This window comes from Diceros bicornis, chromosome 24 (genome assembly GCF_020826845.1).
Source record: "Diceros bicornis minor isolate mBicDic1 chromosome 24, mDicBic1.mat.cur, whole genome shotgun sequence".
Taxonomy (NCBI): domain Eukaryota; kingdom Metazoa; phylum Chordata; class Mammalia; order Perissodactyla; family Rhinocerotidae; genus Diceros; species Diceros bicornis.
The window spans coordinates 13,815,292-13,830,405 of record NC_080763.1 but is presented as its reverse complement, the minus strand read 5'-3'; the positions used below and the strand labels follow the sequence as shown (position 1 = coordinate 13,830,405).

The 15,114-nt window shown below is 52.4% G+C and overlaps 1 protein-coding gene across 2 annotated transcripts in view; it reads left to right on the top strand.

Annotated features, from left to right (window-relative positions):
* Positions 1-15,114, top strand: part of SPTB (spectrin beta, erythrocytic) — a 109,024-nt gene that overhangs the window by 62,360 nt on the left and 31,550 nt on the right. For both annotated transcript variants that reach the window (XM_058567109.1, XM_058567108.1), the window contains exons 3-15: positions 284-435; positions 1,678-1,851; positions 2,871-2,962; positions 3,358-3,438; positions 3,721-3,836; positions 4,288-4,400; positions 5,217-5,404; positions 7,043-7,160; positions 7,835-7,993; positions 8,897-9,199; positions 9,928-10,078; positions 10,682-11,552; positions 12,548-12,685. In XM_058567109.1, the coding sequence (XP_058423092.1) occupies positions 284-435; positions 1,678-1,851; positions 2,871-2,962; positions 3,358-3,438; positions 3,721-3,836; positions 4,288-4,400; positions 5,217-5,404; positions 7,043-7,160; positions 7,835-7,993; positions 8,897-9,199; positions 9,928-10,078; positions 10,682-11,552; positions 12,548-12,685 (2,656 nt within the window). The remainder of the gene's footprint in view (positions 1-283; positions 436-1,677; positions 1,852-2,870; positions 2,963-3,357; positions 3,439-3,720; positions 3,837-4,287; positions 4,401-5,216; positions 5,405-7,042; positions 7,161-7,834; positions 7,994-8,896; positions 9,200-9,927; positions 10,079-10,681; positions 11,553-12,547; positions 12,686-15,114) is intronic.

The window sequence follows — 15,114 nt, the reverse complement described above, 5'->3', positions numbered from 1 at the left end:
AGGGAAACAGGTGGCTGAATTAGGGGTGTCTTGATACTGTGCATAGAATGTGGTGGCGAAAGTTACCTCTTTATTGCCCCAGTCATGGCACATGGACCCATGTTGCCAAAAGGCAACACGCTGATCACATATGCTCCCAGGAAGCGGGTAGAATAGATCCCTCAACCTCCTCTGCCGTGGATTGGGGGACCTGGGATTAAGGTAAAACCTTCTGGCCCCACATTATTGCACATTGACCTTGCAGACCTCGGGCACCTAACCCAGGACTCTCTTCCCCACCCAGATGAGCGGGAAGTTGTTCAGAAGAAGACCTTCACGAAATGGGTGAACTCGCACCTGAGTCGTGTGCCCTGCCGCATCACCGACCTCTACAAGGACCTGCGGGATGGGCGGATGCTCATCAGGCTGCTGGAGGTGCTCTCTGGAGAGACGCTGGTAAAGTCCCTTCCTATGCCGTGGCTCCTTTCCTGAGGCCCTGTGGCTGATGCTATGTCTTCTCTTTAGGAAAGACATGGTCTGGGAGTATCTCCAGTTCTCATAGACTTCCAAGGTTTCTCCCTCTTCTTTTGGGAGGTTTCAATACGTACTGATGTGAGGTGTCCAAGTGGCTGACTGAGTTGTTTGACCTCTTCTCAGAATTTCTTGCCTCCTCCTGGCCACTCCCACCCCTTCATGTTTCTCCCAAAAGCCATACAGAGCTCCTAACTTGCTCCACTTGGGGTCTGGGCGTCTGTGCCTGGCCTTCAGTGGGCCCACCCTTAGCCTCCTCATACAGGCTAAGTTGGATTCCATTACCTAGCTGGAGAAATTTGCATCCTTCTTGGAACCAAGAGGAAAGCATGGAAGATATTTTCCTGTGTGTTCTATCAGTGTTACATGTGGAAATTTATTATGGGCCCCTCGGTTGTAACCTGCCTGGCAGTAATGTTGCCCCTGAGGGAGAACCAGATTAAGGTTCATGTTTTGCTCAGTTACTTCCACTGTGACCTTGGGCCTATCAGGCCTATCTTTGCCTCATTTCCCCCACGTGTAAAGTGGAGGGAAAGATAGCTGTACCTGATGAAGTACTCTAAGATCCTCAGGGTTTGAATGAAAAGGTCGCACATTCCTTTCTTGCCTTTTCAACTCCAGGCTGAAGTTCTCTCTCTTACCTTGCATTGAAAGCCCACTAGAGAGAGTGACCACTGCAGCCATTCAGATGATATGGTTACTCATCAATGGTGGTTCCCTTGAGTTTTGGCTGGGGCCATTCATGGGTGGGAAGAAAGGATAATGGGATGATGAACTCATTATCAGTCACCAAATTAAAAGCCACTGTTGTCACCAACCAGCAGTAACTAGTCTTAGAACTGTGCCTGGCACATAGTGCTCAGTTAACCATCTGTTGTGTCCTTGTGTCTGAATGCCATCTATCACCCACTCAGGAGGCTTTGCTCAGACCTGGGAACGGTACCGATGCACCCTGGTTGTAGAGCTCCAGGTGCTCAAGAGAGAGAACCTCTGAACTTTGCTGAAAGGATGGGGTTGGAAAGTGTCAAGAAGTGAGCATGGGAGTTGGAGTTTGGCCAGGAGGGTTGAGGGTGGAGGCAGATGACAAGAGCTATGTCCAGGCTGCAGCCGCCTCTTGGGTGACTGTGAGGTTCCTCCATGCCCACGGGGGCCAATGCTGTCCCTCAGCCAAAGCCCACCAAGGGGAAGATGCGCATCCACTGCCTGGAGAATGTGGACAAGGCCCTGCAGTTCCTCAGGGAGCAGCGCGTGCACCTGGAGAACATGGGCTCCCACGACATCGTGGATGGCAACCACCGCCTGGTCCTGGGCCTCATCTGGACCATCATCCTACGCTTCCAGGTGGGTTCCGGGGGTGGGGAGGCAGGGTGGGTGGAGGGAGACTCTCTGGGCCGGACAGGGCTCAGGAATCTTACAAACTGCTGAATTGAGTGTGAGCATTTGTGCACGTTCTAGGAGGCTAGAAACCTGTCCTGTGGGATGATGCTTGTAGGAGGGAGTGACCGTCTTCTGCATCGCAAATCGCTGAAGCTCAGGGCGAGCCATTCAGTCAGTAATGTAGTCTTTTGAGGGAGAGGATAGAAATTGGTAGCTGGGCTGAGATCTGGCTGGAAGAGCGGCTTTTTATCCACTTCCCCTCACATGTGTAACTTTTCAGTTTTTCAAATAGCTTGATTCAGAAATTGCAAAAACAGTACAGATGATCTGCTTTTATGTTTTTCAGTCAGAAACTTTTCTCTTCCCACCCTGAAATTCAAGGTCCAGATTGTTGGTAAGGAAATTAGAAAGTGCGAGGGAAGGAGAGCAGGGCCTTCCACCTGCTGGTTTGGGGACAGAAAGAACCTAGTGGGAGGGGGGAAGAGCAGGAAGGAAGAAGAGAGCACACAATTCGCGGACTGTAGATCTCATCCAAGTGGTCTTGGGTGTCCAGTCTCACTCTCCGTGGGTGCGTACGATTAAACAGTAATAACAGCAGAATTGAGAAGAATGGAAAGGCAGGAGGTGCTACTAATCAAAATACAGTACCTTCCAACTTCCGTGTTGTTCACGGCCTTGCGGGGCATTGTACTTCCCAAGGAGGAATCAGGGTGTCTTGTCGTTTGGTCTCAGCATCCTGTTAGAGTTGTCAAGGGAGAGCTGTCTTCTCTGACAGAGGAAGCCGTCCTTGTGCTGTTGCAGCTGACCAAGGCAGGGAAAGAGGCCACTGGGACCCAGGGCCTCAGGGTGTGGTCTTGCTGCAGAGCTGGTGATGCAGATGGATGGCTCTGGAGGCGGAAAGCAGGGAGCCTTCCAGGGAGAGCAGGAAGGCACGGAGCCAGATGTAAATCTAATTCCTCTCTCTCTTGTTCCCGCACCCCCAGATTCAGGACATCGTTGTCCAAACTCAGGAAGGTCATGAGACGCGCTCGGCCAAGGATGCGTTGCTGTTATGGTGTCAGATGAAGACGGCAGAGTATGCTCTGGGAACCAGCCGCTACCACGTCCCTCCTCCCTTGCTCCCCGCAAGCACTGTCGTCCCTAAGGGACATAGACATCATCACCCAGAACTGTAGCAGCTTCCACGTAACTGATGCAAAGTCTATCCTGACCTGATTCTTTGAGGCCTGGAATACAAGATTCCTTTCCAGAGTTGCCTGGGTCAGATGTAGGGTCTGTTGGGTGTGAGTCTCTTGGGCCCACCCTATGGGGGAGCCCCTTTATGTGGCTTAACTGTTGCCCTCATGTTGAAGTGGCTCGAGAAGGGATGGGTCCATACCTCTCCTGGTGTATTGGCCCCTCAGTTCGTACACTTGCTTGGGATCCCAAAAGAATTGATTTTATAGGTCTTAATGTTTCTCTTGGCTGCAGCTACCCCCAAGTCAATGTCACCAACTTCACCTCCAGCTGGAAGGATGGCCTCGCCTTTAATGCCCTGATACACAAACACCGGTAAGAAGGAAGGGGCGCTGTGGGAATGAGGCAGAACCCGTGGGGGTATTTGGACGTGTTGCGCTCAACCTGGAGGTTACTGTTCAAGCTTCTAGTCATGCCCACTGTCCCCTCCCAACATGCTGGGGCTCACAGCTTCCCCCTTCTCTGCTCCCATCTCCTCCTTCTACTTCTCCCACTGAGCCACCTGCATCTGCCCAGTGTCTTTGCTTCATGCTAGGGCTGCCCTGTTGGTGGGGGTGCTGTGGCCACACCTGTCTAACAGTCTGGCTTCATCCCCAGGCCTGACCTGATTGACTTTGATAAGCTGAAGGACTCCAATGCCCGACACAACCTGGAGCACGCATTCAACGTGGCTGAGCGTCAGCTGGGCATCATCCCGCTCCTCGACCCTGAAGGTGAGCTGGCACCCATTCCTTTGCTGTAACGGTGGGAGATGGCGCTCACTGTGCTAGAGGGAGTGCCAGACTGCCAGGGCACCTGGAGGAGTCTAGGCCAGGTGCAAGGCAAGCCGTGGGCACAGCGAGGGGATGGTGGACGGGCCAGGGCTCCGCCCCAGGCCTGCTCTTCAGGTCCAGGTTGGTTCCCGACGCTTCACCTGGCCCAATTGGGAGCCCATCATAGTCTTGGGATCTTTCTCTTTTCTTCTTTCATAGTTTGTGTCCTAATATGGATTTCGTCCTCTCGCTGAAATTGCAGACCCATTCGTTACTTTTCCATTCTTGCCCCCCTGGTTGTCACTTGGTGCCTATAGTTGAACTTCGTGCAGAGGAACAGGAGATAAATCCTCTGAGCACTTCATTTCTGACTTCTAGTTTGGTCCTGAGAGCACACCCTTTCCCTTTGCAGATGTCTTCACAGAAAATCCTGATGAGAAATCCATTATTACCTACGTGGTGGCATTTTACCACTACTTCTCCAAGATGAAGGTGCTGGCGGTGGAGGGCAAGCGTGTCGGCAAGGTAACCAGCTATTTCGTAACCAGGCTGTCATCTTGTTTGCCTGTTTGCCACACCCAGGCCCTGACTGAGATGCTCCCTTTCCGTCCTAAGAGCTTCATGTCTGGCACCAGCTGTGGTGGGGGGTGCGGATCACCCCCACCAACTTCCTCTGAAGCCAGGCATTGTCAGCTTCCTGTTTCCCAAGCTGAATTCCAAAGCAAGTTGATGGTCTGTCCTGAAAGACGTCATAGCCCACAGCTCTGAGCCCATCTTCCACCCTCAGACCCATGTCTCCTGAACATTCCCACAGGAACAAAACGAGCTTTCTTCTGTTGGTTTATTGTGGTCTCAGGCCCCTTAGGCTCCCGTGGTATACGAGGAACCCGCCCCACTGGACAGGCCCTCAGGCCATATTCCTTTCCCCTGCTGGGTCCTAGCTCCTCGAGCGTAGGGACCATTTCTCATTCATCTTTGGCCGTCTGGTGTTTAGCAAAGATGGTGCCTGGAAGCCCTCAATTTCTAAGACGCATTTTAAAATAAACAAGACCTCGGCCCCTCTAGGGGCTGATGTCCTAGCAGAGCGAACTTACCAATCTTTTCTAGGGTTGAGGGAAGGGGGGAGCTGCTTCTGAGCCCGAGTGCTGATGTTGTCATTGCACGTGGAGGGCTTCACCCACTTCCAGTCCACTCCTTCCGCCTTAACGAGTCTTGGGGTCAGGGGACAAACCCAACATAGAGCACTCCAGGGCTTGAGAGCGGGAGCCCCATTTCGGGGGCACCTTGATTGTGGTCCCCATTGCCCTTCTAATGATACTGAATAATAACGTGATTCCCTAGGTAATCGACCACGCCATTGAGACCGAGAAGATGATTGAAAAGTACAGCGGGCTGGCCTCGGACCTGCTCACCTGGATCGAGCAGACCATCGCTGTCTTGAATAGCCGCAAGTTCGCCAACTCCCTGGCTGGCGTCCAGCAGCAGCTGCAGGCCTTCAGCACCTATAGGACCGTGGAGAAGCCGCCCAAGTAAGGCCCTTGCACTCAGGATAGTGGTCATCAGTGGCTGAGAAACTGACTGCCAAAAGCTAGAGCCAGGCTCTGGGCCTTGAGAAGTGTATCCACAAGGCATATCCTAGAGGTTAGGGAGCTTCACATCTGTCACTTAGTTCATCCCCTCCTTGTCCCCCTGCTCCCAAGCCATCAGCCTATAGGAAATGGGCATTGATGGGTAACCCCCAACTCATAGCCAAAGAAAGTCCTTTCCCAGACTCCTGAGGAGGGGCAGGAGTGAAATCTCAGGCTTCTGAGTCTCTTCTAAGAACCTGTGCTAGACAGTTCCTCTCTCGTCTGTGCACTGAGCTGCAGGTTTGTTTTCTGGTAATGACCTCTATTCTCAGCCCCAGAGCACTCTGTGTGGGGCCTTGTTGATCATCAAGTACATCCTTGTTTTTCTCTCCCGTCTGTCACTGCTCATCAGCAGAGCATTCGCCTGCATCTTGGGACCTCTGCTCCACTCCAGTGTGTGCAGGGGCTGTGCACGTGTGCATACACAATGCACATCTTGCACAGGCACACACACACATGGGGCATTCCAGCTCGCCCACCCTTAGCTTGTCCAGGTCTCCTGAAGCCTATTTCTAGCTCCTCAGTGGTACCCTCTGCCTTGTTCCTCCCTCTCTCATCTTCCACACTCTTCATTCATGACTCTCAAACAGGGAAAGGTGAGACACAGAGTCTAGAATGCACTATAAACAAGTTATCTGATTTCTGGTCTGACACTAACCCACTTTTAAAGTCCTAAATTCAGTAGAGATAACATCCCCTGTGTGTCTACCAGGCACTGCACACAGGGGTGACATCTCTAGGCTATGTAGACAGTATCCAGAGCCACAAGTCTCTTGAAGCGCCTGAGAGCAATCAGATCTATTAGGCTAGCCTCAGGGTGGGGACCCTGCTTACAGCCGATCCTCACCTGCCACATGGGGGATGTAGAAGTGGCAAGATTCTTGCATTCATGCATAAGTGTGAAAGCGCCCAGTTACCTGGAGCTTGGACCCTGAGTCCCAGACATCCATTCTGCTGCCAGTTCTCATCTCCTACACCTAAAAGCTTCCCGGAGCCCAGCCTTTCCTCCTCCCTGGGAAGCATCTGGCCTTGGGGACTTGTCAGGAGAGCTGGCTCATTAGTACTCAGGTGAAAGTTACTTTCAGTGCGATACATTCTTATGTGGATAACGCTGCTTTTAAGCTTTTACTGACTCAATGAGAGACGGACAAAAGTGCGTCAGAAGCCTTCATCATTTGCAGAACAGGGGAGAGATTCTTTGTATCGATTGGCAAAACTTGATGTCTACAGGAATTACCAGGTTCCTCCAGTTAGCTGTTGCCCTGTGGAAGCAAATGATAAGTGAACGCTGTGGTGGCTGTTGTGTTTGCTCTGATTTGTATTGTAAAGACAACCCCTGTTAGGTCTCAGTTGGTGAGGATAATAGATGTTTTCACAGGGAAGTAGACCTATGGCTCCCCTTTAGTTTTTTTGTTGTTTTTAAGGGAAATATGCTTTGCTATCCAAGCTCTGAGATGCCAGGATTCCATGCTGTCTTCAGCAAAAAATTTGGCTATGGGGATCTTGACACAAATTTCCTTTCCTCTGCTTTCTTGACAGGTTTCAGGAGAAGGGGAATCTGGAAGTCCTACTTTTTACTATCCAGTCCCGGATGAGAGCCAACAATCAGAAAGTGTACACGCCCCATGATGGGAAACTGGTGTCTGACATCAACCGGGTACAGCACGTTTTCCATTACACACTGTCTTGAGTGGACTGAGTTCCTGATAAGGGCACAAGGAGTGGTCACTGGACAGGGTTAAACCAAGCCACTTTCTTTGGTTTTATTAATGACACATGCTGGCAACTTGGGGGTGCTATCTGAACCTAGTTCTTAGAGGTCCAACTCCACCCACCATCCGTCAATTCAGCCCCTGTTCAGATGCCCAGAGTCCGTTTTTTGGAGCCAGCTTTATCGCCTATTCTCTATTGAACCTTGGGTTTCTTGGAGTATGGAATATTAACTACCTATAACAGGAAGGAGATGCCTTATGACATTTTACAGGTTTGGAGGCTTGACACCAGCTGGAAGTTCAAATAGAATGGAGATATCCATTTAGTCAATAGGAATTTACAGAGCACCCACAGAGAAAAATAACATATTAGGCCAAGGTTCTGAGGCAGGTTTAGGGGAAGAGGGAACTGGGAGGTCGTGATCAATGCTCCCCAATCTTTGGTTGCCCAGACGTGAAAGCCAAAAGGCTGTTACTGAACTTGAATCTGCCACCACCTCACCCAGGAGCATGATTTCTGAAATCCCTCAGAAATCCCACAGTCGGGCAAAAGAGATGGAACCCCCAAAGCCAGGTGTTCCTCTTGTGCCCCAAGGATTCTCCTCTGTCCCTCACGCAGGCCTGGGAAAGCCTGGAGGAAGCTGAGTATCGGCGGGAGCTGGCCCTGAGAAATGAGCTCATTCGGCAGGAGAAGCTGGAGCAGCTGGCCCGGCGCTTTGACCGAAAGGCCGCTATGAGAGAGACCTGGCTCAATGAAAACCAGCGCCTTGTGGCCCAGGTAGTGGGGGTGCTCTGGGGATGGCAGGAGAGGGGAAGCTTTCCAGGGCCCCCAGCAGTCAGCTGGGCTGCAGCCCGAGCTGGCCTCCCAGCAGCAGCGGGATAAGCCTCTCACAGGCCTTGCAGCCCTGCTCACTGTGATTGGGTGGATCAAGATTCGCTTCTGAGGAAGAACTCGCCAGGATTACTGAGTCTCATTTTTAGGAACAACCCTCACAGTCCAAAAATGGGTCTTTTGTGGGCCAGTAGCATCAGCTAAAGCTGGGGTTCAAGTTGACCTTAAACACTCGTCCTCTGGGGAGACGGTGAACACAGAGTGCGCCTTGTGTGTGTTAGACGTGCCTTCTGGACTCTGGCCTCTAGAACCGTGTCGTATTTCCCTAGCTAAAAATTGACCCCAGGGCTGATTCTCCATGAGAGCATCTGTTCCTTCCCACTTGGAGCTTGGAATCAAATTAAATTCCACCCAGAAAGGGGAAAGCGAGCGTTCTGAGAGATCTGGAGGGTGTGCGTGCACCCCACGTAGCATGGGGGCAGGCTGTCTGTTTATAGCTGCATGGAGTCCGATGGAGAAGCCCCTTCCTGCCCAGAATTGGGCAGGTCCACTTGAGGCAGAGTAGTAGTGCCAGCAGGCTTCGAAAGGGCTCCGTTAGTAATAACACACAGCATCCTCACATGTATGGCACAGGAGCAAAATCTTGAGCTTCTTTTAAAAAGGTTCTTGTGAGACATTTAGTTTTTGGAACTGGGCTCCGAGAAGATTGCCTGAAAAAGACGCAGGACTAACTCCTTGGGAATGGGCTTTCCCGTCCAGCAATTGTTCTGAAGGGACCTGCCATGTCTCTGCGTCTGGGATGAGCCAAGGGGAGCCTCACTGAGCTGCCTGTTCTCTCCCTGTGGGCAGGATAACTTCGGGTACGACCTGGCAGCCGTGGAGGCCGCCAAGAAGAAGCACGAGGCCATCGAGACAGACACGGCCGCCTACGAGGAGCGGGTGAGGGCCCTGGAGGACCTGGCCCAGGAGCTGGAGAAGGAGAATTACCACGACCAGAAGCGCATCACGGCGCGCAAGGACAACATCCTGCGCCTGTGGAACTACCTGCAGGAGCTGCTGCAGGCCCGGCGCCAGAGACTCGAGACGACACTGGCGCTGCAGAAGCTCTTCCAGGACATGCTGCACAGCATCAACTGGATGGACGAGATCAAGGTGAGCCCTGGGACCACCCATCCCCCACACTCCCGGCATCCCCCTCGGGCCTCAGTGCTGGCCCTGCATTTAGGGTGCGCTTCCTTAGATGCCTCTCAGCCAATCACGTCCCTGAGTCAGAATGGAGAAACTGAGGCAGCACAGTATCTGGCTGCATCTATCGATCGACTGCTTGGCTCACTGGGCTCCAGACAAGTCGCCAGCCCAGGTCCCCTGTATCCCTAGTGATCAAGAAATCTTGGGTTAATAGTAGCACAGGCATCAACCTGTAGGACCCAGAAGAGACAGACATTAATCAGGAGCCTGGAAACTCAGGCCCTGAGTAATCACAATCTGACTGGTTAGAATCCAGACCTCCCAGGACAGGGGCAACCAGGAAGTCTGAATCTCCTCTCCCTCTATTGCAGTGGCTCTCAACTGAGGATACACATCAGACTGTGGAGCTTTCTAAAAATACACATGCCCAGGCCCCAAACCTAGGGGACATGCAGGAGATTGAGTGGGGAGCCTGAGCTGTAAGATGATCCATGAATGATTCTGATGGGCACCCCCAGTAGGAGTTCCTGCTCTGTAGCATCTTCCATATTGAGCTGCAGCCATTTTCCAGCTGCATCTGACTCACCCTGGCCCAGAGACCACGGACACTCCCTTTGGAGGGGTCTCTTCTCCTAGTGTGTAGGTTCTTCACCTCTCTTCAATCCCTCTACCCTGTCTGTCCTCTTTGCCAGGCTCACCTCTTGTCTGCCGAGTTCGGGAAACACTTGTTGGAGGTCGAGGACTTGCTACAGAAGCACAAGTTGATGGAGGCTGACATTGCCATCCAAGGGGACAAAGTGAAGGCCATCACCGCGGCTACCCTGCAGTTCACTGAGGGGAATGGTGAGGCCGCAGATATCTCCCTGTTGAGGCCTGTGGTGCCAGAGCCCCATCCACTGGCTCAGCACTCCAGCACCTCAGCTTGGATAAATCTAGCTTTAGAATTCTGCTTCTTTCATCAACTAATGGTGCAAGAAGGAAGCCTGGGGCATAGCAGAACTCTCTGGAGAGCAGGCAACTGCTTTGGTGATCTATAATCAGAAGGGGTTTGTAAGCACCGATAAGGCATTGTCCATCTTTCATCCTCTTTGCTAGTTCAAGTTACAGCAGAGACAGTTTAGATTTATAGCTTTGGGTCTTAAATAGGAGACCCTGCTGCCTCCTTGAAGAATCATCTTGAAATTTGTGTCTGCGCTTTTTAAAAAATAATTTCACGTTGTGCATTTCTAGTAACAGATGACCAAACTTTTAACCTCCCTTATTCTTGAAGTTGTAGTGGGAATTAATTATAAAGAACCTGGCCTGCCCTCTGAACTGGGAACCCCTGTATCCAATCCCAAAGCTCCAGTGAAAAGACAGGTTCTAGATCATGTGGTTCTAGACTGACAACTTGCCCATAAATGAAGCCTTTACCCCTTTTGTCCTCCCTCCTCCCGTTTCTCCCAGGGTACCAGCCTTGCGACCCCCAGGTCATCCAGGACCGTGTCAGCCACCTGGAGCAGTGCTTTGAGGAGCTGAGCAACATGGCAGCTGGGAGGAAGGCCCAACTGGAGCAGTCCAAGCGGCTCTGGAAGTTCTTCTGGGAGATGGATGAGGCTGAGAGCTGGATCAAGGAGAAGGAGCAGATTTACTCCTCCTTGGACTATGGCAAGGACCTGACCAGTGTGCTCATCCTGCAGCGCAAGCACAAGGCCTTTGAGGATGAGCTCCGTGGGCTAGACGCCCACCTGGGGCAGATCTTCCAGGAAGCTGAAGGCATGGTCACACGCAAGCAGTTTGGGTACCCTCAGATAGAGGCCCGAATCAAGGAGGTGGCCGCCCAATGGGACCAGCTGAAGGAGCTGGCCGCCTTTCGTAAGAGGAACCTCCAGGACGCTGAGAACTTCTTCCAGTTCCAGGGCGATGCGGACGACCTGAAGGCCTGGCTGCAGGATGCCCACCGGCTGCTCTCAGGCGAAGACGTGGGGCAGGATGAAGGGGCCACGCGGGCCCTGGGGAAGAAGCACAAGGACTTCATGGAGGAGCTGAAGGAGAGTCAGGGGGTGATGGAGCACCTGGAGCAGCAGGCCCAGGACTTCCCACAAGAGTTTCGGGATTCCCCAGATGTGACCAATCGGCTGCAGGCCCTCCAGGAGCTCTACCAGCAGGTGGTGGCCCAGGCGGACCTGCGTCAGCGGAAGCTGCAGGACGCCCTGGACCTGTACACGGTGTTTGGGGAGTCGGACGCCTGTGAGCTATGGATGGGCGAGAAAGAGAAGTGGCTGGCCCAGGTGGATATCCCAGACACGCTGGAGGACCTGGAGGTCGTGCAGCACAGGTCAGAGCCGGCCCTTCTCTTCCTCGCCTGCCCGCACCATGGCCTGTGCTCCACCGCCGCCTAGTGTGAGAACTGCCTCTGGGTCAGCAAGGGTCTCTTTGAGGGGTCCTGGGATGCCCTTTCTTGCAGAGGCCAGGCACTGGGAGTCTTGAGTTCTAATCTGGCTCTGTGGCTTTGGGTACTTCACCCCCTGGGGCCTTCCTCAAAATAAAACAAAGGGGCTCTTTCTAGTCCAGGCATTCAGTTACTTTTCAGCTACAGCAGCCTTTGTTAAAATGAATTGTATTTGAAAGCCTGACATATAACACAGAGGAAAGTGGAGCTGGTCTGGTTAAGGGGGAGGAGAGAGGCTGGAACCCCACAAGCTCTCACTCTGTGGAGGTCTGTATGGCATCCCAGCGTTCTGAGTACAGAATCCGGGGAGTCGAGGAGGAGAGGTCACTCCCTGGAGCATGCTGAGATGGTCCCACGCTGATGGTGTATGGTCCTGGGCTCTTCTCCCAGAAGGGTCAGCTTTTATCACCACACAATGCCTCTCCCCGCAGCAGCTCTCCCTTCTCCTACCCAGGGACGGAGCACCTGCCTGGGGAGGGTATCCTTCAGGTCAAGGTGTCAAGGCAGTAGAATTAGAGTCCAAGAGCAGCAGCTGGGGCGGTGGAGGCCTCTGTGGCAATTAACGCCCCCGGTCCCCGCTCCCGCCACATACCTCTTTTTCCCCCTACGCCTCCCTGTTGAGCTAGTGGCCCATGTAGTAAGTAACCAACTCTCTCCTAGCCTGGTCCAGGAAACGCTAGCATGAAATTGGACCCATGAACCAGAAAATAGGGTATAGGGTGTGTCAGCATATCTTTCTGCTCTGCCCCCCTTACCTGGTCAAATGTATTTCGGAGGTGGAAGGAAAAAGCAAGAGCAACGTGTTCTGGAGACTAGGTGGCCACTGGCAGTGAAGTGCCTGCTGCCGCCTCCCCAGTCCTCATTTTCTCTGCCCATGTCAGGTTCGACATTCTGGACCAGGAGATGAAGCCACTGATGGCTCAGATTGATGGCGTGAACCTCGCTGCCAACAGCCTGGTAGACAGTGGCCACCCACGCAGTGGGGAAGTGAAGAAGTACCAGGATCACCTGAACACCAGGTAGAGTGTGGGTAGGGCTGGGGGTTGGGGGCATCCTCTCCTGGCACATGACTCACCCCCGGGGATGTGGCCTAAAAGTCAGGACACCTGCTATGCACTGCCAGGTTTGAAGCCTCAGAACTCCTGACTTTCTCAGCCACAGTCTCCTTCTGACACTGGACCTATAGCAGCAAGGAGGAGAGACTTGTGTGATGATCGTCCCAGGAAGAGAAATGTGTTCACAGAGCTGCAAATGCTGTGCCTTTGCGGGGGATGGGTATCCCATGTGATGGAGAGGATGTTCTGAGTGCGCCCGTAGAATCAGGTCATATGGTACTCATGCCACATTTCCCCAGACGTTCTTAGGCAGGGAAGATTGCTTTCTGAGAGCTCTTAAGTACTGTCCGTAAAAGACAGCTCCTGCCTGCGCCAAAATGCAGCGTCGATAATGAGGCTGGCCTGAATGGAGAGGATATTTAGCAGGAAGCCTTGAGCATGTTTCATAGCCAGAACAAAAAACAGGCCCTGAGGAGCCTCTGGAGAGGGGGTGCTTTCAGTACAGGGCATAATTGCCGACGAGTTCCTTGGGATCTCTGAGGACAGAGCACACGCGTGTGTTCCCCGGGGCCCCGCACACACAATGCCAACTGGTCACCACCTCCCCATGGCCATTCCCTTTCCCCACACTTGTGCCCAAGCCCTGCTCCAGCTGAGGCAGTCTGGGAGGGGGTTAGGGAAGAAAATGGTCAGCACAGTGGAGACCTACAGGGAGGCAGGGGGTGACTGGGACACTTGGAGCCACTAGAACGGGGCCAACTGTCTCAGCCTCCAAACATGGGGATGTAGTTCAGCAGATTCCTCTGTAACTCTGAGGTTTATGCAGAGGAGGAGGATGCCTTTTTGCTCTCCTTTAGGCTTGGAGGTAATGGGGGTGCGCATGTGTGCGTGTGTATATGTGTGTGCGAGTGTGCGCATATGCGAGACACAGGAAGAACTTGTTGGCTATATATCTGTTGCCTTAATGAGCTATAGTCAGAGAATGTTGATCTTGCACGCTCCTAAGTGAAGTCCATCAAAGTCCTTGCCGTCCTTAGGTGAGAGAGAACCTGAGGGATGAACTGGTAAGATGGCTTTCCATTGAATCTGAGAGTTGAAATGTCCCTGAGGAGTCCTCTAGTCTAGCCATGTACCCACACAGACGTTTCCAGGGATGGGGAGCTCACCCCCTCACCATGCAACCAATCCCATTTGGGGGCAACTCTTTTTGGTTAGAAAGTTTGATCTCATATTGAAGTGAAATTTGTACATGTTGGTTCTGGCTCTGCCCTTTAGAGATATCAAAACTTATTCTGATTCTTTGATGTAATAACTCTTCAAATATTTTTAAAAACAACTGTCATTCTTCACCTCCACCCGCAGTCCTGCCTCCATGCCCAGCTGTGCTCTGCACCAGAGTGCGTTCTCCTCCAACTACACGTTTCAGGTCCTGTCTGTCCTTTAAGCCAGTGCGTGTTCCTCTCCCTCCCAATGTCCCAGATGAAAATCTGTCTTTCCCTCCTTTGTACTGGTTTAGAGCTTCACATTCTACCTGTTTTACAGTTACTTTCTTCCTGAAGCACTTTCCTAACAGACCGTAAGCAGGTAAAGAGCTGTGTCTTCATGTATTGCCCACCATGCTTTGCGCACCAGGCGCATTATTGTCTGAGGTTCCCTCTGTTTGCAATGTTCTTTTCTCAGACATCCACTTGGCTTACTCCCTTACTTTATTTAGATGTCAGCTCACATGTCGGCTTATTGGAGCAGTCCTCACTGACCAGCCCATTGAAATGTCACATTCCTCCCTCCCTCCCAGCCCCTCTGCTTCTATCCTATTACCTTGCTGTATTTTTTCATTGTACTTATCACCACCCGATGGATTGCAGGCTTACTGATTTGTCTCTGCCTACTCGAATGAGAGCAAGCACTCGCTTTGTTCATTGCTGTATCCTAGAGCCTAGAACAGTGCCTGGCACAAGGCACATGGGAGTTGCGTGATAATTGCTTAGTGAACGAGTGAACAAGGACAAAATTGAAATATCTTCTGCCAAGCTTGGCACATATGAGTCATTCAAACACTTATTGAATGGGTGATCACCTTCCACAGTACGTATTCCAGTTCACCAACGTTTTTGTAATAATCTTGGGCCCAGGACCCAACCTGGACTCCCAGCATGGCCTGGCCGATGCTGATTAGAGTGGGTCTGTCAACTTCCTCCCTTTTGGAGTTGGTGCAATAGAGGGAGAAAGTGGGTTTGGGAGGCAGACTAGACGCGAACCCCAGCACGTCCCCTGTGTGCCTCTGCTGGGTGGCTGCAGTGAGGCCACACCAAGGAAAGGCCACACCAAGAGGCCAGGGCCTCTTGCCTGGGTGCACAGCCAGACCCTCTCCTATGACTTCTGGACGGGCCCAG